The following is a 24,450-nucleotide window of genomic DNA, read 5'->3' as shown; positions in this document are numbered from 1 at the left end:
CACTCGTAGGATTATTTCTCTCGGACGTAATAACCCACCCGCCCGCTCCCCGACGGGTTGAACCCTTTTTTCTAACTTGTAAAATGCTCTCCCCCTCTCTGCCTGTGGTATGGCAAAGGCGTTGTTTCGTAGTCTACGTAGAGCTTCTTCGCTCCTCGTACTCTCAACTCCTTCTAACTCGCTTTCTTTCAGGTACTCTTTCATTTGTCTCCTTTGCTTGTGTCGTTTTGGCTACTTTCTAACCTAACCTCTAGGAATGAAGTCTCCAATTCTTGATCCCTGTACCCCATTGAACCCTTTGATAGGCTTTCTGTTTTGGAAGATTTATTCGGAGATTTTGGGAAATTTGACCTTTAAGATTGAGAAATGGTGGGCATATATTGAAGCAAGAAAAAGCAGAAGGGAAATGTTGGAGATAATGGAAGACAAGACTTCAGTCCCGTTCCTTCCTTACGGACATTATGTTTTTCACTATTTTCTCACTTTTCTTACTGAATCACTGTTGGGTCGATTTTTCAGACCGAAGAATCAATTTGATCTCCATCCAATCCCTTAACCCCACTCATCTAATCAAACACATTAATGGATTATCTACAATTTTGTTTGTGTAACATTTTTTTTATCAGTAAGTTGGTGAGGACATATCAAAACACTAAGGACAATGCTAGGGATCCCGCTGCCCATCCCGCTAGTGTGTGTGTGTGTTTTTTTTAAAAATTTTTTTACATTAATTTTTTTAGCACTTTTAAATATTTAAAAAAGAAAAAGAAAAAAATCACAACATTATTAAACAACACTTTCTAAAAAAGAAAAAAAAAATTGGAGCAGGAGGTCCAAGCGGGGATCTCAAGCATTTTCCAAACACTAAATGTAACCCACCCGTGGGTAGCCCAAGTGATAAGGGCGAAGCATGTCCCATGTCACAGGTTTATTTTCCTGGGATCAAACTGTGATTTAACTGGGAGGTCATGGTGGTGGGTTGCTGTGCTAGTCTCCTTCGAGGTTTAGGTTCTATGAGTGAGCCCTAAGGGCTCGGCCATGGGGTGGCTACCGGACATTAAAAAAAAAAAAAACTAAATGTAATAAGGGAACTAAAAGGGAATGGAAGACTTACAGAAAATCCTCTTTCCTTCCTATATTATATTCTGACCCTTTTCTGCTCATTTGTATATATTCCAGGTCAAATTTCCAAGCCCAGGAATCAATTTTTAATATAACTAAGTGCTTTCTTTCACTCAATCAGCCAAGCCCTTTGTGGGCTTGCAGAAACTTAAGCCATGGTTCGGTGAGCCTCATTATATCAGAAGGAAGGCCTAAGTTCGAAACACATAAGGTGGATCCTCCAAAGAAGCACAAATGGATGACGAAGAAGAGGCTAAAGATGAAGAGGAAGAAAGAGAAGCATAAGAGAAAAATGGCTAATAAGAGGGACCCACGTTGTCTTGGCATCAAGGGGAAGAAGAAGCGGAAGTTTGAGAATGCTGAGGAGAGAATTAAGTACAAGCTTGAAAAGGTGATATCATGATTATGACAGTCTTTGGTGCAAAAACCTTCTTTGATTACTTTTGGTTTATTTGCATATGCTGTTTGTTGATAGTGGGGCCTGAATGTCTGCTTGTATAACATTGTAATTTCAATAAGGTTGAATTTCAACTTATAGAAAGAGATAAGTATGATTCTTTTGGCAGGAATGATCATTTATTTTCCTGACTTTTTTTTCATACGAGTTTGTGCTTTTAGCTTATATCTCTATCATGGCTTTGGGGAGCAAGTGATAATGTTGTTTACTTCATGCTCTACCATGGAAGAAATAAAATCGAAGAACTTTTATGGTGAGACACTTTCTTGGGGTGTCTCAAAAGTGACTTGCTGGACTTTGCTCAGATCATTTTCCTATGCTTTTGGATTGTGGGGATATTCAAGGTGGTAAAAGAGATTTCAAGTTTCAGAATATGTGGTTATAATCAAAGGGCTTTTTGGAAAAAGTAAGGCAGTGGTGGGATTTCTACGGTTTCCTAGTTCTCCAAGTTTTATTTTAGTGCATAAATTCAAAGCTTTGAAATCTTATTTACAAGGGTGGGATGAGGAGGTGATGATGTTGGACAAAACAAGAGTCTTTTGTTTGAAGAGTTACAAGGTTTGGATGGGATGAGGAAGATAGACCTTTGTGTGATGGAGAGAGGTTAGGGAAGGCAATTTTTATCAGTAAGCTGGAAAGGACAATCCTTATGGAGGAGATATGTTGGAGACAAATATCAAGGGTTTTGTGGCTTCAAGAGGATGATAAATGTAACTTGTTTCATTGAGTGGCCTATTCGAATAGAAGGATTATCTCCACTGATTTCTATTTGGTTGATGGTGTAGTAGTCTCTTTCAACTCTATCGTGATTAGTCATAACTTATACACTAAACAATTTACTTGGAGGTCTAAGTTAGATGATTTTCCCTTCGCAACCCTTGAGAAAGAAGAGACCTTGGGATTTGAAAGACCTTTTGAGGAGAACAGAGTTTGGGAAAGAGTGAGAGCACTAGAATGGTGATAAGGCACGAGGCCAAGATGTTTAGTCGTTGGCTTCTTTCTAAGTTTGCTAGGCCCGAATATTTGGGCTCTTGCCTATTCTCTTGATCAATAAAATCTTGTTTACCGATTAAAAAAAAAGGTTTGCTAGGATGTAGCAAGGGAGATGTTATGAAGGTGTGATGAGTTTCACTCAAAAGTCAACTTTGAGAAGAGCCTTAGGCCCGGTTTGGATTCAAAAATCCCCCGAACTCATCTCTATTCATCTCATCTATTCATTACAATTTTTCCAAATTCCCATACAAATTATAATAAACAATTGAACTTTTTCAAATTTCAAAACAACAATAATATTAAAAAATAATATTCTAACAATATTTTATTCAACTTTCATCTCAACTCACTATCCAAACCTCTCCTTAATCTTGCATTCATGACCTTCTTTTAAAGAAGCTAGGGGCAATTTGATGCTAATGGCTTATGACCTAATGGTCTAGAGTGTGGTGTTTACAATATTTTGCCCAAATTTCTTGCAGATAGACTGATGTTCGTGCTCTCAAAGATCATTTGTAGTTCCCAAAATGCTTTCGTTGAAGGAAGATAAATTCTTAACTCGATCCTCATTGCCAACAAATGTCTCTATGGTAAATTAAGATCGGAAGAGCCAAGGGTACTTGTAAATTGGACATTGAAAAAGCTTGATCACATGATGAATTCTGGATTCTTGATCTATTTATTGAGAAGATGTAGTTTTGGGGAGCAGTGGTGTGTTTGAGTCACTTGATGCATCTCCACAATCTGTTTTTCAGTTTTGGTCAATGGTACTTACTTGGGTTACTTCCTCTTTGCTCTTTGTTATTATTATGGAGGCTTCAAGTAGGATGATCTCTTTTATGTTGCACTTGGGCAACATGAATGGTAGAGAAAAATCTAACGAACACGCGGGGACTTTTGGAAAATCATCTCTCCATACATCTTCTTCCACCTCCCATGCTATTCGTGATTAATGCTGATGTCTGGTGATCTTCAACATGTTTAGCACTTCTTGGTTGATATTAGGAGGTGTTAGTTTTAAGGATCGGTTGCTTGAAGGTAGTCCTCATTGAGACAAAGATATTTGAGCTTTCATATGCAGGAAGTCATTCAATACGTATCATAGAGAGAGGAAGGAAGGTGACTAAAGAGTTTGTACTACGTAGTTCAACAATGATCTGGTTTGTGCAATCTCTAGAAGATTGCTTTCAATCAGATGGAAAGAAGGAATTTATTAGAACATCTGGCTTTGGCGGTAGTGGGCTTCGCCTTAGAGAGCCGATATGTGCATGTCCATGGATTCACAGTGGGCTAAGGAGCAAGTAGGGAACCAAGAAAAACGTGGGTTGAGAAAGGCAAGTAGAAAGCCCATGACCTAACAGGGCTCCTAACTACGCAATGGTGGGTAAAAAAATGGGGGCCTCTCCACTTTCAAAATTGGGTCATCCTCTAGAGTTGCAAAAATACTGTCGACAATACATTGGATGGCAACACCACAAAACCAATCGACAAAGGAAGTCGAGTCTGTGGTCGACATCCCGGCCGATGAGAGGGCGAATGGACTCCAGACTGGTTTCTAATGCAGAAATCATTGCTCGAATTGTCCAAATCAACTAGAACATGTATGTATCAACCCAAATTGCACTGTCTATGGAAATAGAAGGCCTTTTGTGCTTGGGAAATGCTCAAATAGAGGCAGGGGTTTGTGAAAGTCGTATGACGAGGGATATGGAATTTATAGATAATACATTGGTTGTGTACAACTCGGTTGGGGCTAAGGGAGAGCTTTGGCAAGTGCTGGATCCTGTCTTAGACAAGTTGCGTGTGATACAAACAAACCTGTGGTCAATGAAGCGGTTCATTGGGATGAACCAATTCCACTGTGTTTATTACATCCAAGCCACGGCAGCAACATCCAGGTCTCAGATTGGGTTATACACAAGGCAAAGGAGATTCAAACTTGTGTGGTGATCTTGTGCGATGGCTTCAAGGACCAATTCATAGCTCTCCTTGCAGCTACAGAGGTTGGACAAACCCATTCTAGCTCACTTGGGGAGCTCACTTCATCTAAGAAGAGAGCTAGAGATTATTATTTTTTTGATAAGTAAGAAGAGAGCTAAAGAATTAAAGAGGCTTGACTGGACAGTAAATGATGGAGCAAGAGAGAGGAGCTCCAATCATGGAAGATAGAAGGGAAGGGCAATGGATGTTGTTTTATGCAACCATAAATTGTTTCATGGAACATACGGGGGCTGAATGAGAAGGAAAAATGCCTGAAAGTTGGAAATCAGCTTCGTAAATGGAAAGTAGACATTGTATGTTTGCAAGAAACAAAATTGGCATTTATCCTCCTTTGCATTATTAGGTGTTTGTGGTGTTGTAACCATGTGGGGTGGCATTACTTACCTTCCAATGAAGCTTCGGGAGGTATCTTAGTGATGTGGGACAAAAGAGGTGGAAAAGATAGAGGATTGTTTGGGGGACTTTATGGTGGCTTGCTCGTTTAAGAATGTCTTGGATGGATATTAGTGGGATTTCACAGGAGTTTATGGTCCTAACCTAGATCGCAAACGAAATTTAATATGGGATGACCTGGCTGGGCTATGCAGCCTATGAAACTTCATCTTTGAGCAAGATTTACTAGATATTCCTCTTTCTTCTTCACTTGGTCAATCAACCGAGAGCACCCCTCTTGTTCAAGGATCGATAGATTTTTTATATCACTAGAGTGGGAAGCACACTATCCTGACCTTATTCAAAAGAGGCTCCCTAGGTTGTGTTTTGATCACTTTCCTATCCTCCTTGATTGTGGAGGTCTTCATAGAGGCCCGAGGTATTCCAAGTTTGAGAACATGTGGTTGAAGCCAGCAGAATTTCTCGACAAAGTCTGACAAGGGTGGGCTTCTTATCAATTTCATGGAAACCCAAGCTATATCGTAGCATGCAAATTGAAGTCCTTGAAGAAAGATTTGAACGTGTAGAATGAACAAGTATTTGGTGGCATGGAAGGCCACAAAAATACTCTCTTGGAGGAACTCATGGGATTGGAGGGAGTGGAAGAGGAAAGGGAACTATTTGAAGTAGAGAGGGTTCGTAAAACCCAAGTGACTGCGGATATTGAAAGGGTTTCTTTATTAGAAGAAATATCTTGGAGACAAAAATTGCGAGCATTATGGTTGCAGGAAGGGGATAGATGCACCAAGTTCTTCCATCGGGTGGCTAGCTCGCATGGGAGAAACAATGCTATAAAGGTGTTGAGGATTGATGGGGTGGCTTCCTCCAACTAAACCGAGATAACATGTCACATTGTCAATTACTATGAGAATGTGCTCACAGAACAATTTCTTAGAGATCGAGATTAGATGGGGCTTGCTTTTGACGTCCTTGATTAATAGGAAATGGAGCAAATTGAAAGGCCATTTGACAAGTTAGAGTTAGGCAAGTATTAAAATGCATGACGTGTGACAGCTGCAGGTCCAAATGACTTTTCTATGTTTTTTTTTTTTTTCAAACATGTTGGGAAGTGCTTAAAGAAGACATCATGGTGGTCGTCCATAAATTTCATGAAAATGGAGGGTTTGAAAAAAGCCTAAATGCAACTTTTATAACGCTCATACCAAAAAAGCCTAGCGTGTAGAGGTAAAAGATTATTGTCCCATTAGCTTGGTGGGTGGGTTGTACAAAATTCTCTCCAAGGTATTGGCAAATAGGTTGAGCAAGGTGATGGAGAAGTTAATATCAAAGCCTCATAATGCCTTTGTCAAAGGTAGGAAAATCCTTGACTTGGTGCTTATCGCCAACCAATGTTTGGATAGTAGACTCAAGTTGGGAGAGTCAGGGCTTTTGTGCAAGCTGGATATGGAAAAAGCTTATGATCATGTCAACTGGAGTTTCTTACATGCTTGAGAGATATTTTTTTTGTAAGAAATGGTGCACTTGGATCCATCATTGTATCTCTATAGCATGCTTCTCTATATTGGTGAATGGCAAGCTAAAAGGCTTCTTTAAAAGCTCGTGAGGATTGAGACAAGGTGACCTTCTGGCATAGTTTGGTTTGGTAGATGAGATGAGACTATCTCATATAATCATTACAACTTCCCAAACTCCCACACAAAATATAATAAATAATTCAACTTTTTCAAATCCCATGATAAAAGTAATATTAAAAAATTATATTCTAATAATATTTCATTCAACTTTCAACTTTTATTTCATCTTATCTCATCTCATCTCATCTGTGTAATTAAACGAGTCCTCTATCTCCACTACTTTTTGTTTTTGTGATGGAAGCCTTTAGTAAGATGATTTCAAGTGTCGTGGAGGGGTGCATATTTGGATTCTTAGTGGGGGAGGCAACTACTTGCTCGCTCAACATATCTCATATATTATTTGCTGATGACACCTTATTCTTTTGTGAGGTCAGCCATGATCAAATCTGAGCAAGAAGTTTTGAAGATCAAGAGTGGTCAAGATTAGAAATTTATTTTTCACTACTTTACTACATTGGTTGATTGTAATTGATTTTCATGGCATGACCTTCCATGAATTCCTTGTATCACTAAACAAGCACGCTTAGACATAGCTCTTATATATGTCCGATATACTTGGGCTCTAGCCTACTCCTTTTATCAATATAAATTTGTTTACTACTTATCAAAAAAATAAATAAATATAAATTTGTTTACCGATAAAAAAAATGAATGGTAGAGAGCTCAATATCTCTCATTTGCTATTCACAAATGACAGCTTTGTATTTTGCGAAGCAAAGCATGATCAACTCTGCTACTTGTGCTTCTTAATCTTATGTTTTCAAGCAATGTCCAGCCTGAAGGTAATTTGGCTAAGTTGAAATTGCTTCCGGTTGGTCAAGTTGAAGACGTAGTGAGTTTGGTGGATATCCATGGATGCAGGATTTTTACCTTGCCAATGGCTTAGCTTAGTTCTCCTTTGGGAGATACTTTAAAGCCAAATCTATTTTGGATGGTATTATCAAGAAGATGGATTGTCATTTAACTAGTTGGAAGTGGTTGTACTTGTCTAAGAGTTGTAGAAGCACACTGTTTAAGAGCATGCTATCTAACCTACCCAGCTATTATATGTCTTTTTTCCTCAACCTGTGGGGGTAACCAACTGACTTGAGATGCTATTAACGAGACTTTTTATGGGGGATTTGGGAGAGAAACCTAGTTCCATTTAATGAAGTTTAGGGTTTCCCATGAGCAAAAGGAGGGTTAGGGGTAAGGAACCTAATTATTTTCAGTAGAGTGCTTTTGAGAGAATGGTTATGCTGCTATGCTTATGAAAGAGAGCCTTTAAAGGGTGCTGGAGCACACAAAATATGAAAATAAGGCGGGAGGATGCTGTTCTTAGGAGGTAAATGGGTCTTTTGGTATTGAACATCAGAAGGGGAGGAATTTCTCCCTTTGTACTTGGCTTGTGGTGGATGGTGCGTCCAGTATTCATTTTTGGCATGTTATACAGAGTGGTGATCAATCCTTAAAACGTGCCTTGCCAGCATTATTTAGTATCTCTTCATATCACTCTCTGATGGTTTCATTCAAATAGGGTGAGACTAAAGGTGAAGATAAAATTGTTTGGGCCCCAGCAAGAGAGGGGGGGTGATTGAAGTAAGGTTATTTTATAATGTCGTGTGCTCATGACAGGACTCCTTTTCTGTGGAGATTGTTGGAGAGATAAGGCTCCTCCTAGGGTGAATTTCTTTATTTTGACAATGGCGTTAAGGAAGATGCGTACTCCAAATACCTTGAGGAAGCGATCAATCGAAGTTGTAAGTGTAAAATAAGCAAGTTTCTGCAGCATACATTGTTAGTCAAAACTTAAGTAAAGTATCTGAATAAAACAATGTGAGCTATACTCTTGTGAAAAAAACTTCTTGATTACCTATAAAAAAAAAAAAACTATGTGAGCCATACATTCATGAACCAGTCAATGCGCCTGATGATCCCAGCACCCACAAGTTGTTGGCTTCACTGTTCCCCTAAAGGAAGGTTATTTTACATATTCAATGTTGTATGGCTAATGATAATAATACCATCTCTTTTTTAATGGAAAAGGCAAGGAAACTCAAGTCACTAATTGTACCTACATAGCAATTGATAATACTACCATCTATTCTCTCCATTCATTGTGAATGCAAGAAATTGAAAAGAGTACTACGGTTGTTTAGTTCCAAGAAAAACTGATAAAACAAAAAAAAATCCCAAGAAATAACTAGGAATGAAAAAGGAGCCTATCTTCAACTTCTGATGGTTCATTGTTCATTGTCTTTATGTCGTTAAAGCCTTGTTCTTTCCATTGATAGTGTTACATTTGGGTGATTCTTTTCACTTCAGGCCAAAATTAAGGAGGCTTTACTGATTGAAAGACTGAAGCGGTATGAAGTTCCTAAACTTCAGGGTCCTGAAGTAAAACCCCATGACCTGACTGGTGAGGAGCGGTTTTATATTAAAAAAATGGCCCAAAAGAGGTCTAATTATGTACCGGTTGGCAGAAGAGGAGTATTTGGTGGAGTAATTCTTAATATGCATATGCATTGGAAGAAACATGAAACTGTTGAGGTCATTTGCAAGCCTTGTAAACCTGGGCAAGTACAAGAGTACGCACAAGAAATTGCTAGATTGAGTGGTGGGATCCCGATACAGGTTATTGGAGATAACACAATAATATTTTATCGAGGAACGGACTACGTGCAGCCACAAGTTATGTCACCTATAGATACTTTATCCAAGAAAAGGGTGTGTTTTCCAACCTTCAACCTTTTCAGTTGTTTTATTTCTTTATTCTTTTGAGTATATACTGCAGGACTATTTTTATTTGATCTTCCTTGTCATACAAGTATCTTACAAACAATTTGGGTTTAATGGTATAAATTTTCTTCTGACATAAACCCCTATGGGTGTCTCAAGTTGTAGAAGTCTTGATCTTGGTGGTATGGTCCCTCCAAGTCTAAGGCTTGAACCCTTGGGTGCAAACAATTTATGGGGGTCATCAGAGTGCGTGAATTTTCCCTTCAATTACCCAAGATGATTTGGATGTGAAACTCCTTATTGAGGGTCTGTGCACTCCAAGATTAGACTAGATTAGACTAGAGTTGTTTTCCGGACATCCGGTGCCAATAAAAAAAAATATTTTCCGACACTCCACTCAAGAAAGCCATATATACTAATATTTTATCAAATTGCAAATCTTTACTGTCCACATCCTTTTTGTTTGTTTTCCTTGCCCTTAAACAACCTTGTCTTCTATGTATAAAAGTCCTCTCCTAAAGCTATGCGTTCCTGTAATTTTTACCATGTTGTGAAACCATATATGAGCATTGACGTATTAATCTCCAGTAGGAGTCTTATACTATAGCAATTAGTTTTACATGAATTTGTTAAGGCCCTTCAAAGGTTCTTTAAATTCTTTAAACATCCTAAGCAATGAGTTTGGTCGTCCTTTGATCCAATCAATCGATATCGTGGTTGCCAATGCAACTTTGACTATGATGTTGGTTAAGTATTTTTTTTTTTTTTTTAAATGTTACTAAGTCATACTTTACTATATTTAGTTTTATCCAAAAATTAGTCTTCCTTTTTTCTTCATCTAACACATCTATGTTCTAAGCATAATGAGTTGTAAACCTTGAGACTTATTGTATAAATTTTAGTTCTATTATAAATTTTAATTCTTTCCTATATACGATAGAACAAATATTTAAAATGACCACCTTTTCTTCAAAAAAATAAAAAACTTGCGTAAGCATCCTTAGGTATCCATGTGTTTAGAATTACCGGGGCATTTCTCATTTGATTTTGGGCATTTTACAAAGATCATTGTTTTGATGGCGGAAAATTACACTTTACCCTTTTAAACCACCGTGCATTTTCCAATATGGCCATCTAGTTACTGATAAGTTGCAGTTTACACCCTCATTAAAATATGACCATTAGGTGATGTCGTTGATCTTAATTGTTGGTTCTTAGATGATGAAGCAAATTGCAAAAAAGAGTGGAAATTTGGGAGGTAATAACTTTTGTAGTTTTGTGGGCATATTGTAAAAAGAGTCATAGCTTGAGAGGGTAAAGTGTAAATTTTTCCCTTTCATCTGTTATGGGATGGAGGGAGTGTAACTTCACAAAGCAAAAGAGTAATAATAATTTCAATCCTCTTGTATACCAAAACTAAAAATTTTGAATTTGACAAGCCATTATAGGAGTGATTGAGAGTACCATTTGTTGTTGTCCTTTTGATACAATAGTACAGCCTCTAGAATCAAGGTTTTTTTTTTTTTTTTTCTCTTGTATTATTTTTCCTTTTTTGTATATGTGAGGTGGGCAATATAGAAGCTTCATCCAGTGACTTTTACTATATTTTACTCATCAATGAAATAAGTGAGGATATCATATTTGATTTCTGGGTGGGCTTGGGGGGAGGGGGGGGAGCTAATTTGACTTATTTATTATTCTTCATCTTTGCCTTTGCTTTCTCGGTGTTTTCCTTTTTCTTTGTCTTTTTTTTATGGATTAAGCTCCACCCTTTCAATTGTTCATCTGAAATGAGAGGTAACAAAATCTCTGAATAAGTTAAATCCATGTGTTCTTAATTTCTAGGATAAACACTTAAAAACCTTGGTGGACTCCTAGTTCAAGTATAGTTTAAGCGAGTTGTTGCCTAGACCTACTAGGATCTCCTTTTGTTTTGGCATCACTTTTTGTGCAGTCACAGTTGCCATGTTAACCATATGATTTAATTTCCATGTCAAAATTTGGCAATTATCTCATGCCGACTTTGTCCAAGTTAGTTTGGGGGTTGCCATAAGGGTTCTTGATCCATCCTTTAGGGCAATTTGTGGACTAGGAATTTTTTTTTTATTTATAAATTATATATCGTAGTTATATAAGTGAATTATGTAATTTTCGTCTAACCTATGACTATTGACAATATAAAATGTTAAATATATAATTATTAATTAACTAATATCAGTTAACTAATATAAAATTATCAATTTTGATAATTTGAACAGCTTTTTTAAGGCTATTTTTAAGTAAAAAATGTGCAAATAAAGTTAAATATTTGTATTATTCAAAATTATAAACATTGTGGACTTTTTTTTATACTACTGGGCTGAAAATACACATTACGAGCTTTTTTGTATACTTCTAGAATGGTGGATTTTTTTTGTATGATTGGGCCCCCATTTGAAATTGGCTCAGACAGATAGCTAACGGTCCAGTCTAGTCCACTAGGGGTGATCAGGTCCAGTCACCAGATAAAGTTGTATTCACATTAGGGATGATTTTCTTATTCGTTTGGGGGTGGAAGAAGTTCTAAAGTTCATAGACATTCCTTCGTATGACATACAATTCAGATGGCTCATTATTGTGTATGCAGCAGCCAAACTGGACAGTATATTCACATTAAGTCATTAACCATCACACTTTTGCATATTAACAAAGTTAATACTTCTTTCTAGGATCAGCTTGTTAGAGGTTGCGGGGGCTTAGATTTGTTGACCTGTTCAAACTAGGCTGTTCTTCAAATGGATGTGGTATTCAACAAGATGCATCTGATTTTATTATTATTGCAGATATAAATGTAGGGGTTAACTTCACACAGATCCCCTTCTTATTCATGATTAAAACTCTCTTTGATACCTATGCCTTTGTGTAAAAGGGCATGGTGTGCCGCCCATCAAAATATCTCTTAAGAAGTTAGTCATCTTCTGTTTTTCCAGTTCTGTAACAGCTCCCCCCCCCCAACAAAAGAACCCCCCAAAACAAAAGAAAGTACATAGAAAAGAAAAGAAAAGTGGAAAACAAAGAAGACAAAACGCCTGAATCAATTCTGTTGATAAAATTAGTTGTACAGTTTTGGTCACCTCAAGCCAAAATCTGCCCTGTGGTGTGAATGAGGGTGCTGACCCTTTTGGTTTGTGTTTTATCTTCCAACTTCCTAATTATTCATCAAATATTCTTAACCTTGAAGTTGTCTGACCCTTTCTTGCTAGATGGGCATACTTAGATCTTCTTCCACACTATGGAATTGCGGCCCTTTCGCTACTTAAACCTTTAGTATTATATGATTGTATTACTCACCCCGCCAGAAGACATTCTCATGACCCTTTTTCAATGTCTGCAGTTCTTTAGTTGAGTTTTGATGGGCACTGACGTGCAATATGAGCTCTTTAAAATCTTAGATCAATGGAACTCAGGCTGAGCTCTTTAAAATCAAATAATCTGATTTACAAGGAACGAAATCTGCCAAAATTAAGTCGAAATGGGCAGGCTGATTCTTTAGGCTTCTGAGAAAGTGAGAATGCCACTTATGAGTAATCTACACTGTTGTGCAAGTTCATTTGTCTATGGTAGGTGATTGATTTAAGCTATAAAGGGTTCCTAGCAATGGACACTTTCAGGGTCAGTAAGTCAGGCTTTGTCCTCCAATTTATTCCTGGTACAAGACTATGTCCAAAACTCATCCAGATGTTTTTCCAAATAGACCCAGTGCCCTATGTCCTGCAAGAACTTATGACTCGAAGGTGAAAACTTTCACTCTTGGGTTGAATACTGATTTTCATTCTCCCTGGCTGTTATTCTTCCTACATCGTATTGACAGATACAATTAGCTACAACAAATCAAGAGATGCAGGCTCTACCTCACCCTTTTGTTTGTGGTTAATTGCTCCTCTACTCGAATTTCTTGCTTGTTAATTGTTTGTTTAGTGAAGTGCTCTTTATGAATCCTGTAAATGATAATGAAGTCTGTTTTCTCCTGTTTGCAGGCACTGGAAAAATCCAAGTATGAGCAATCACTTGAATCAGTACGACGCTTCATTGCTATTGCTGAGAAGGAATTAGAACTCTATTATAGGCATATTGCACTCTATGGTGACCCAAATGATAGGAATCCCATTTCCATCTTGGACAGTCCAAGAAAAGACTTCCAGGAATCAGGGAAACTTGGAAGGGAAAGCTTTGATCCAGCTAGTGATTGCTTTCGCGCAGATCTTTCAGAATCAGAAGCAGAAGTATCAGAAACTCAAGATAATTCTGAATATGATGACTTATCCATAAGTGAATCAGATTCCGAAGATGACAGCATATTTGGTTCCAACAATGAAGAAAGAGAACTAAGATCTCCAGCCAAGGAAGAGAGCTACCTCCCAATTTTGGGTTTTCCGTTTGAAAATAAGTATGATTCTGGCAATCCAGATTTTGCAAAACAACATGCTGTAGACGTGAAAAGTTAATCTATATTTCATATTCTTCTCTCTTATCATCAATTATGGAAACCGAGACACCCTTGGCTTTGTGCAAGATACCTGTGCAAACCAGCATCACCCGTCAAAATATCAATTTTGATAAGGATTCGGGTTGCCTCTTGTACCTCACCTCATCAACACGACATCTCCTGTTATAATCAACGGCCCAACTACTGAAAACTCCTTTATGTATTTGTTTTTGAGAAATGATATTATTAGCAGCAAACTCCATTGAAAATATGCAAAATAAAGAAACTCCATAAAACATTTTCTTCGCATCTGTCCAGTGAACTTGAATTGTAGTGGCACGAGTGAAGAATATAATCTGGTCCTGTCCTCGTTCACCACCACATCAAACTTCACAACTTGTTTAGCAAATTAGCATTTGCACGTTTATTGGATGTTAAGGGAATTTCTTAACATCAAACCCAGGAAGCCACATCTTCCCCAACCCCTCCACGTTTTCCAAAGGTAGGAAGAATGTCCCAGCTCGTACCTCGACAATAAACAACGTTATGGATTCCTATTGTGCCTTTATTCTATATATATTAAAAATTCTATGTCCAATCATTTTTATTTATTTTTTTACACTTTATTAATATGATTGTCTATTTCATATTTTTTAATATAAAATAATTGTTTTAGTCAATCATATTAGTAGAGTATGTAAAAAGTATGTAAAAGTGATTATACATAATAGAACTTAGTAATATTTTTTTTAAATGACTTAATTTCATTTACTGAAACCGAAGTTACATTTGTGACTAATCAATACAGAAAAATCTAGATTATCAGTCAAATTACACATCTGTTAGGGGCTCCCCCGCCAACAAATTTATTTGTGATGGACATTGTCTAAACTTCTATACATTCTCTCTTGACAACAGTCATAAGAGAAAGCGCTCTATTAAAGAAGAGTTAAAACGACATTTCTTCTAAAGAAGAGAGATACACCCATGTTTCATCCTCCCAAGGAGGAGTACAACCACACTCTCTCATCTCAAGGAGGAAAAGTACAAACACCTGCCTTCCTCCAAATGAGAAGTAGGACTAATACCTACCTTCCTCCAAAAGAGGAGTGAGACACTAACCTATTTCTTTTTTATTTATAAAAACTAAATCAAACCAACAATTGCAAATTCAGAAAAAAAAAAAAAAAACAAATAAAAACTGGTTATGGGTTGTAAAAACAAATGGGCCCAGCTTGTGTGCTTGTGGGGGCCAACCCGTTGGGGTTTCCAAAACTTCTGCCGCCGCCACCCATTTTTTCTTTTTTCTTCCTCTGCATCTTCCCCCGCCGAGTCCCCTGCACCAACGCATGAGTACGGGCCTCCTCCTCACAAAGTTCGCTGAAGTTTCACCCCGACCCTCGCCCTCATGCTGCCGTCTCTTGCCCAGCCTTATCCCAGTCCGGCGTACGTGAGTAGCATGTTTTAGAAATCATCCAAAAATAGTCCGGCGTAGTAGGCTTTGGTTGGAGTTCGCTCCACTCGCAAGCGACTTCGGATTGACTGGTAGCATGCTTCGGAATGGCTGGTAGCAGGCTACAATTTGGCTAGGTCAATCTGCTCATGCCGCCTATCTCAACCATCTCAGACGTGAACAACCCTCTATTTTTCAAGATGAGAACAGAACTCATGAGCTCATGCTGATACCTAGCTTCGGAGGCCAAACAAATACCAACACATAAACACCACCCCAGAGCAAAGGTGGTTACTAGAACCATGGCGTGAGAGATACACCAAAAAAGTCCTTAACCCACTGTTAAAATAGTCACCTCAAACCTTATTATTAGTGCTTAACCGACCTAAAATAAAGACGAGTAACCAGAGGGATGGGAGGGAGGTGAGACTCTTGGAGGACTATTGGCTTTGTTCTTTAGAAACTTGTAAATGAAGTTAGTGCGCAACTTAGTAATATTAGATACAGTCATAGAGTGCACAAGTATTGCTTAATTTTTTTGAAAAAAAAAAAAAAAGATCAACTATAAAACAATTAATTTTTTTTTTCTGAGTCCCATATTTACTCATTTTTTTTCAAAATAATTACTCGATATTTATGCACTTTACAACTGTATATAACATTACTTATCATTATAATTAGTTATCAATAAAAACTGCAAAACTTATATTAAAGTTTGGTAACAAAATATATGCACTTCGCAACTGATACGTAATAGATGTGATGTGAACTAATTACTCGTGCCTTTGATTACTTTTCTCTTTTCCATTTAGAATGATTTCATTTTCAAACGCAAAAACCCCTTAATTTTTTTTTATTTAAAAAAAATTTAGGCTAAATATTTCTGGCTTTATTTTTTCAAATTTTTAATAATTTTTTTTTTCTCTTCCCAAATTTTATTTACTAGATGTGACATGATCTTGCTGTCGGTAATTATTGTTCTAGTTCTTGAGGATTAAAATAGGGAATTTGTTCTTAAGTTATTTTCAATTAAAGCCTTGCATTTTGTTATAGCACCAACCCGAGATGATGGGAAGGTCCCAAGAGTTTTCGTTAAAACGTGCTTTATCTTACCTTCAAAGGTACCCACCCTACCAAACAAGTGGTACGTACCTTCAATTAGCTGGTCTTTACTATGTACTCACCCATTTTTATTAACAATAATGTTATATATAATTATGAGTGTGGTCAAACAATTTTTTTAAAAAAGAGTGGAGTCGTTTATTAAAAAAAATTATAAAAATTTTATATTTATTTATTTTTAATTATTATACAGTATTTACGTACTCTATGACTATAAATATTATTTCCTTTTTACTAATATTATGTACAAACTCTAAATAAATAAGCTCGGTATAAGTCTTTTATAAAAAAGTGAATTCTACTATTAAGAAATATATATTTTTTTTAAATATAGTCTACTTTTTTGTAAAAATTTATACCTGATTTATTTATTTAAAACTTGAATCAATTATTTATGTACGGTATAAAATGGTAGCTATTGTTGTGGATAATGGTGGGTCATGTTTCTATTTTAGATTATGAAATTAAAGCATGCAAACACACGTAAATCAGCATCTCCTAAGAGAGAGAGAGAGAGAGAGAGAGATTGGATAGTTAGGTGGTATTGGTGTAGAGTTGTTGGTTGGGAGGGAGAGATTGGACAGTTGGCTGTTACCTTAACGAAAGGTTACTAGAATTAAGCTCCGTTCTTTAATGGCTCAGCTCCAACTCTTTGCCCCCACAACACGTATTCCTAGCTTCAGCCTACAGGGGCCCCACCTCTAGTTTATACATCAGAATGTCATAGTTGTGGTATTTGTGACTTGGCGACTTTTAAAAGTATTTCAATATTTCTTTTAATTTTATTTTTAAACGTTATTTAAATATAAAAAAATTATTTTTAAAATTTCATCTAATTATTATCTAATTGAATAAAATTTTAAAATAAAAAACAATTTTAAAAAATTATGTTCAAAGAACACTTTGATTTTATTTATTACTTCTCCAAATTACAATAGAATACTTATTTTAAAAAATATTCTTATTTAAAAACTTCCCTCCCCTTTTTCAAAAGAGAGAGGATAGAGGTCGGATGTGGTGGTAAGTGGGAATTTACACTCTCCAATATACTAATTGTGACAACTATGATTTTTAACAAATGAAAATAGGAAATGATTGTAGATAACCAAATCCCATAAACCTCCTCTCTCTCTCTCTCTCCGATACTTTCTGAACTGCTTAGAAGGGCTTTTTTTTTTAGTGCTTCTTACGTGTTTGTGCTCTTGCTGATGACTCTGAGCTGAAATGAATTCATCCAATCCTTATATCCTTATATATATATATATATATATATATATATTCCACCAACTCTACCCCCTCAGCATTAAAAAAAAAAGATTTAGTTTATTCCATAAATCTAAGAAATTTACCTTTGAAATGGACCACTTTTGAGTTGTGTTGTTAGGTTCAGCCCAAACATCAGCAACTCCAAAGAGCATGACCAATAAATTCTCTCTCTCTTTTTTGAAATATTGGGCACAAGCTAGTATTTATGATATCCTTCTTGAAAAGATTTAGCCTGGCTAGGAGCAAATCATGTCCAACCTTCCATATAAAATGCATCACCATTCCTTGAATTTTAGATCCTACATCAATTTCCAGCTAGCTTCTGTTTTAGATAAATTTGAGGACTTCCATTTCAAAAGTCTCATTCTTGTATGCTATAAGTGATAAACACTTTTTATACAATTTTCCATTATTTGAGGGATCCCAAATCGATTTATCTCTAGCTCCCAGTCTATTTAGGGGATTAATACATATTTCTTTAGCTCTTTTTCTATTAAAAAATATCGTTAATCCAACTTTCTTTCCATCTAACTGTACCTACCTCAATAAGCTCATGCACTTTTGAGTCTCTATCTAAAATTTTAATAGGAGATTGCACTATGTATGAATTAGGTATTGATAATCATTTATTCTTCCAAATTTGAATCTTGTTACCATTCCTGACCCTCCAGATCATTTCATCTTTAACCAGATCTAAAGATCAATGCATATTACCATGTTTGAAATATTTCTCATTCATTATTTTTGTAACCATGTTAAAAACTATAACAATAATTTTTTAGGCAGTTACATGTGACCTCAAACAAATCACTTTCATATCTTAAATCAATGTCAATACATTTTTTTTTTCCTAAGTGGATCATACATTTCTCTCAATCAATTTTCACCTTATAAATATTTTCATTAAAAAAGAAAACTACCTCTCATTTTAAAAATCCTATTACACATCAAAATTCACATGAACATCGAGGATAAGGATATGGATAAAACCAAATCTCTTAATCCAAGTTTTAATTTATCCATTAATTCTTTGCTAAAAGTGTGGATAGATTATCAATACATTTCTTAATTTTACACTCAAATTTGCACAACACAACTACCAAAATAATTGTCATGCCCAAGTTTGGAATGCCTTTTAGCAACATTTGACCCACAAGTTGGACATCCTCACCTCACGTAACACAACTGAAAATATACTTTCTTTTTTAGTAAAAATTTTATATATAATTATTTTTACCTAATTTTTATTTATTTTATTAATATGATTGGTTGATAAATTTTACAATATAAAATAATTATTTTGGATAATTATATTAATAAAATACATAAAAAATAAATAAAAGTGAGTGTAAGTATCGAATTATTTAACTTAGTTAAATAAAATACAATAAAATAATAATTTTTTTTTTTTTTTCTTTTTTGTTGTGAAGTATTTTCCTCTGGATCCATCGCCACCTACTTACACTTCCTCTATAAATACAACCCCTGATCTCGGAGCCCAAATCTCTCTTTCCTTTCTTTTCTATTCAAAAGACTAAAGTTAATAAAACTCTCTGCAATGGCTTCGTCGCTGAACAATGGCGTGCCCGGGACAGGGAGCGGTCTGATCGTGAGTTTCGGTGAGATGCTGATCGACTTTGTGCCTACTGTTTCGGGGGTGTCTCTTGCCGAGGCTCCTGGATTCCTCAAGGCCCCCGGTGGTGCCCCCGCCAACGTCGCCATCGCCGTCTCCAGGCTCGGCGGAAAGGCCGCATTCGTCGGTAAGCTCGGTGAAGACGAGTTCGGCCGCATGCTCGCAGACATCCTCGAACAGAACGGCGTCTCCGGACGCGGCATCACCTTTGACCAGGGGGCCCGCACCGCCCTGGCCTTCGTCACCCTACGCGCCGACGGTGAGCGTGAGTTCATGTTCTACCGCAACCCCAGCGCCGACATGCTCCTCCGTCCCGACGAGCTCGACCTCGAACTCATTCGATCCGTACGCTCTCTCTCTTTCTGTGTCTCTCTTTCTGAAAGTCCCTCGTCAGTAGTAATTATTATTTCCTTCCTCTGAAATTTTCCGGGAAAATTCTTGGTTACATGTCATCATGGATTTGGGAGGTGGGGTGCTAAGGTCACGTGCTAGGGGGTCACAGCCTGTCTTGGGTCTGCCCGCCTGATGATTGCACGGTGTCGTGTGGGTCCTACGTGTAGATCTAAAGAGGGATCTCTCTCTTTGGTCGTGGTCCCCACCTTACGTGTCATCGCAGTGAAAAATCTAGCGTCATCGAGTCGGCCACGTCAGCTAAAAGGGATCCACAATGTCCCCTCTCTCTGGGTCATCAACTCTCCATTCAAAATGATAGTATTTTTTACCATCGATTGCCAGCGCGTATGAGCACGCGCTGTTAGTTGCGAGTGATTAGGTATTAGTTTGGTTTTCTTTTTGTCTATTGGCGTGTGGGATACTAGATGGTATCCCAACTCTTGACTTTCTATTGGCCTTTCCGGAGAATGTTACTTTTGACTTGACCAACACGCGCTGCACCTAGATTTAATGGTTCATATTCTGATCGAATTATTGTACTTGCCTATCTTCCGGTGAGTTTTGCAAACAAGGAAATGGTTTCCATTTCAGTTGGTTATAATCTCAGCAATTTTTAAGTATTTAAATCATATCACTAAAATCATGTGTTGTGATCTGCCAAATTGCAAAAGAAGATCACATACTTTCGAAAAGAACAAAATTTGGGGTTTTTTCCTCCTTAAAATCAAGTAATGTGAGAAAGAAGGTATTAGTTGTATGATCCAATCTTAATAATTATTGATGGTGTACGTTTTATGGAAATCTAGCAATGCCATTGGACTTGCACGGAGTCCGATTATATTCTGTCTAAAGCCTAAGATTTCCAATTGTATGCGTTGTGATTTACAGGCTAAAGTTTTTCACTACGGATCGATAAGCTTGATCGTGGAGCCATGCAGATCAGCACACCTAAAGGCGATGGAGGTGGCTAAAGATGCCGGCGTTCTACTCTCCTACGATCCCAACCTGCGTCTGCCGCTGTGGCCGTCCGCGGAGGAGGCACGTACCCAGATAATGAGCATATGGGACAAGGCAGAGCTGATTAAGGTGAGTGATGTGGAGCTGGATTTCCTCACAGGGAGTGATAAGTGTGACGATGAGGCGGCGTTGTCACTGTGGCACCCAAACTTGAAGCTACTCCTTGTCACTCTTGGTGAGAAAGGCTGCAGATACTACACCAAGGTATGTTATGTTGGTTGGATCTAACTTCGTTCAATTACTGTTTTCTGAGTTTACTTGCTGTTCAATTTGACAGGTAGCTATTGTGAGTAAAAATGATCGATTTTATTTTATTTTATTTTATTTCCAAGTAGTTGGCTGTCATGGATAGGTAATGTATTTAATGGATGGAACTCCCATGCACAATAATGGGATTCTCTGGCTCTCTGCCTTGTCATTGGCGGGGTTCTAAAAAACCATCGATAATACCGATAGGACCACAATTTTTCATCACAGTTTGTTTATTTTCTAATAAATGAATAGATTTTTGTTATCTTTTTGAGCTGTATTTTATAATAACAACAAAAGCCTTTTCGTGTCTTTTGTAATATAGAATACACCTTAAAAAGAAAACAAAAATCTATTCATTTAGCAATTCTTACGTAGAAAAGGTGTTTGGATAAGCTTTACACCTAAGATAAACGTTTGCAGTTGGTCAAACCATTTTTTGTTTTTGTCATTTTCCTTACTACGAATATTGTTTGCAGTCAATCATGGCCCCATTGGCCTTGCCATAGGAATAAGCGTATACTATTTTTTGGTTGGCTCTTTTCTTTTGTCGTACTCCACGTGGGAAAGCCTGGCGTATTAGTGTCATCTGAAAAACGTAATAACAAAGTCACTGCCACCTAACTATTTCAGTCACAGCGCCAACCCCCAACTTGGCACTTGCATTTACTTTTATATTCGTAGGGTTTGTGGAGAGGTTCTCTCTCTCTCTCTCTCTCTCTCTCTGTACTTTTAATAAACGTAGGGGTGCAACTTGAAAAAATAATGGTAGTTCAAAGGAGCAAAATGTAAACAACACTTCTATCAACTAAATTTTGGTCGCATATCAATCTAAGGATGATGGGGCCACTGGCCATTAAACTGCAGTCCACTTTGATTCTCATTTAATGGTTGTAGTAACTGATATGAAAAGCAATCTTCTAGGCAAGATTAGTCTGTGTTGACACGCAAATAGGTTACAACAAATGCGAATATGCTACTCTCTTGGGCATTTTTTTTTTACTACAACAACAAAAAGGGTGCAAAAACTAACAGTTTCTTTTGTTGTTTGATCTTTTTATTTATTATATTTCATTACATATATGAAATTGACTTTTGCTTATATGGATTGAAGTAACGGCAAGATAAGATGATTATTAGTTCTGAACGGGATGGGAATTTTACTTGTGTTCTTTCTTTTATCTCTCTTAAACTAGCATGGACTTGGAAACTACTATCTTGAGTGTCTTTGATTGCAAAATTGAGGCATTTGCTTTCATAAAATGCATTCATTCTTTCTTCTGTGATGATAAGTGAGCTTTTATATGCAGGTGTAAAGTGTCATTAAAAAAAGGGGATGACACTTGACCTAAACAATATCTTTGTCACAATAAGCTGTTGCCACGAGATACTTTTAAGAAAATGTAATTAAATCGCTTAACCTGATCAATTTTGTTTGTCCTAATACTCTTTTTGCTTGTTTGCAAAAATATAGAACTTCCATGGAGAAGTGGAGGGTTTTCATGTTAAGACAGTGGATACAACTGGTGCTGGAGACTCATTCGTTGGTGCCCTACTCTGCAAGATTGTGGATGACCAATCCATACTTGGAGTAAGCACTCACTTTCATTCCTCATATTCAAATTCAATAGTTTGATTTCCGATGATGTAAGTTGGAGTTCTAAATATTGTGAAATATATGAGACTAACTGTAAAAAGGAACTTGATTTTGATCCATTAATTGAGGAGTTCAACTCTAGTTTCCCTGGCCTATTGATTTTGAATTATGCCCATCTCGATCATAGGTTGCACTTCTAAATGTGTATTTTTGCCTTTGTTTTTTTTTGTTTAGGATGAGCCAAGACTGAGGCATGTGCTCAAATTTGCAAATGCATGTGGAGCCATCACAACTACTAAGAAGGGAGCAATACCTGCACTTCCAACCGAGACTGAAGTCCTCGGTCTGCTCAAAGGGGCATAGAAGACTTGGTGGTTGCATCTATTTTTCCTTCTCCTTTTTCTTTTGGAGGACTTTTTTTGTTTGTTTTTCTTCGGCTTAGGAGTTGCTTTAATTTGAATTAAGGTTTCCAACCTCCCCTTTTCTACTCTTTTATTTTTGTTTTCTTGTTCTTGTTTTTCCTGCCTGTAACGATGGAATGGGCTGTCCAAATAAACGTTTTCTAATGTTGTTTCTTTTGGTGATCCGTTTGGCATTTTATTTACTATTTCTCCTCCAATATAAATGTGATCTGAAGACACATGAAAAAAAAAAAAAAAAAAAAAAAAAAAAAGCGATCGAAACGATAGTTTTGAATTCTATTCCGTTCGGATCCGGCCAGAATTTTCTCACTTTATTCCGTTTCGAATTTATGTTTATTTTGGTCAATTTTGGGCCGTTTCAGTTAATTTGGGACTACATTCCGATTCGGATTGTTTTAAAGGAAATTATGTAATTTTATAATGTTTTGATGACATTTTTATAAATTTCAAATCTGGATAGTATCAGGCAATTTTAAAACCTAAAAAGGATTTATGTAATTTAAATTTTTTTGTAACTTCAAATATGTCAATAATTTCTTCGCTCTATTTCTTTCTTCATTTTCTTTTTAATTTAAGTTTGTGATTTTTATACTAATATCTCTATATTTTTATACTGTTTTTAACATATTATACACACAAATATGTATACAATACATAGATTTATACATATATAAATATATATAATTCATCCCAAAACGGTACAACGGAACACCGATATTAAAATATCTCAATCTAATACCAGAATGATCACCATAACATAATTTAATGCAATGCCATTGTAAATACGTTATTTTCATAAGTTATTATCAAATTTCAGCCCGCTTATTTTTTATGGTTTTAAGTTTCTATTTATTGTCTACCCATTCTCTCTCGACTAGCCTTGCATACGACTTTTGTAAAAAAGTAAATCTCAGTAGAATAGAATAGGCCTTTTTTTTTTTTCGATGAAATGACTTATCTAAATGGAGCTTGTACATTTAGATAAGAGCTCCCCGACGGTACAATCCGATATATGAGTATGCTCGTGACAGTTTTCAAATGTGCCGTTCGTACTAAACTAATAGCAGGTTCACGGCGTACCTTGTTCATTTTTAAAATTTTTTTTATCTCATTTCATCTTAATTATTATAATTTTTTTAAATTTTTATATAAAATAAAATAAATAATTCAACTTTTTTAAATCTCAATATAAAAATAATATTAAAATAATATATTCTAATAATATTTTATTCAACAATTTAATTTTAAGCTTAATTTATCTTATTTCATCTCTGAAAACAAACGAGATTTACAAATTGCAAAACGAGGGAAAATTGTCAATTCGAAATATGAAACAAGCGAAAGTGACAAATCATTTTGTTAGTGCTTGGAAGGTAATAATTGTGGGAAACACTGAAATTTCTTACACGAATCTGTTGCCTCCACTATAACCAACCCCGCAACCGACTTCGTTATGTTGAAACAAACCAAAAGAAGCAATTAAAGAACTTTACTATCGCAGCATCCCCAAAGGAA

At 36.5% G+C, this 24,450-nt stretch overlaps 2 protein-coding genes across 2 annotated transcripts; both read left to right on the top strand.

Moving 5' to 3' along the window:
- The first annotated feature begins 34 nt into the window (after positions 1-34).
- LOC122300167 (uncharacterized CRM domain-containing protein At3g25440, chloroplastic) lies at positions 35-13,835 on the top strand. Its single transcript, XM_043110633.1, has 4 exons — positions 35-192; positions 1,180-1,513; positions 8,905-9,306; positions 13,335-13,835. The coding sequence occupies exons 1-4, from the start codon at positions 110-112 to the stop codon at positions 13,800-13,802; spliced, it is 1,287 nt and encodes a 428-aa protein (XP_042966567.1). The 5' UTR covers positions 35-109; the 3' UTR covers positions 13,803-13,835.
- Positions 13,836-19,124: 5,289 nt separating this feature from the next.
- On the top strand, positions 19,125-23,099 carry LOC122300166 (probable fructokinase-4). Its single transcript, XM_043110632.1, has 4 exons — positions 19,125-19,602; positions 20,539-20,871; positions 22,391-22,507; positions 22,748-23,099. The coding sequence occupies exons 1-4, from the start codon at positions 19,183-19,185 to the stop codon at positions 22,874-22,876; spliced, it is 999 nt and encodes a 332-aa protein (XP_042966566.1). The 5' UTR covers positions 19,125-19,182; the 3' UTR covers positions 22,877-23,099.
- The last annotated feature ends 1,351 nt before the right edge of the window (positions 23,100-24,450 follow it).

The sequence above is a fragment of the Carya illinoinensis genome, chromosome 2, assembly GCF_018687715.1.
Source record: "Carya illinoinensis cultivar Pawnee chromosome 2, C.illinoinensisPawnee_v1, whole genome shotgun sequence".
Classification (NCBI taxonomy): domain Eukaryota; kingdom Viridiplantae; phylum Streptophyta; class Magnoliopsida; order Fagales; family Juglandaceae; genus Carya; species Carya illinoinensis.
Note: the sequence above shows the minus strand (reverse complement) of the source record. Positions and strands in the feature narration are given on the sequence as shown.

Bases quoted from the DNA above. Each gene is read 5' to 3' on its own strand.
- LOC122300167 (XM_043110633.1), top strand. From the start codon at position 110: ATGGCAAAGGCGTTGTTTCGTAGTCTACGTAGAGCTTCTTCGCTCCTC. The intron at 1,514-8,904 runs GTGATATCATGA...TTTTCACTTCAG, and splicing joins TTAAGTACAAGCTTGAAAAG to GCCAAAATTAAGGAGGCTTT. The intron at 9,307-13,334 runs GTGTGTTTTCCA...TCCTGTTTGCAG, and splicing joins ATACTTTATCCAAGAAAAGG to GCACTGGAAAAATCCAAGTA.
- LOC122300166 (XM_043110632.1), top strand. From the start codon at position 19,183: ATGGCTTCGTCGCTGAACAATGGCGTGCCCGGGACAGGGAGCGGTCTG. The intron at 20,872-22,390 runs GTATGTTATGTT...GCAAAAATATAG, and splicing joins GCTGCAGATACTACACCAAG to AACTTCCATGGAGAAGTGGA. The intron at 22,508-22,747 runs GTAAGCACTCAC...TTTTTTGTTTAG, and splicing joins ATGACCAATCCATACTTGGA to GATGAGCCAAGACTGAGGCA.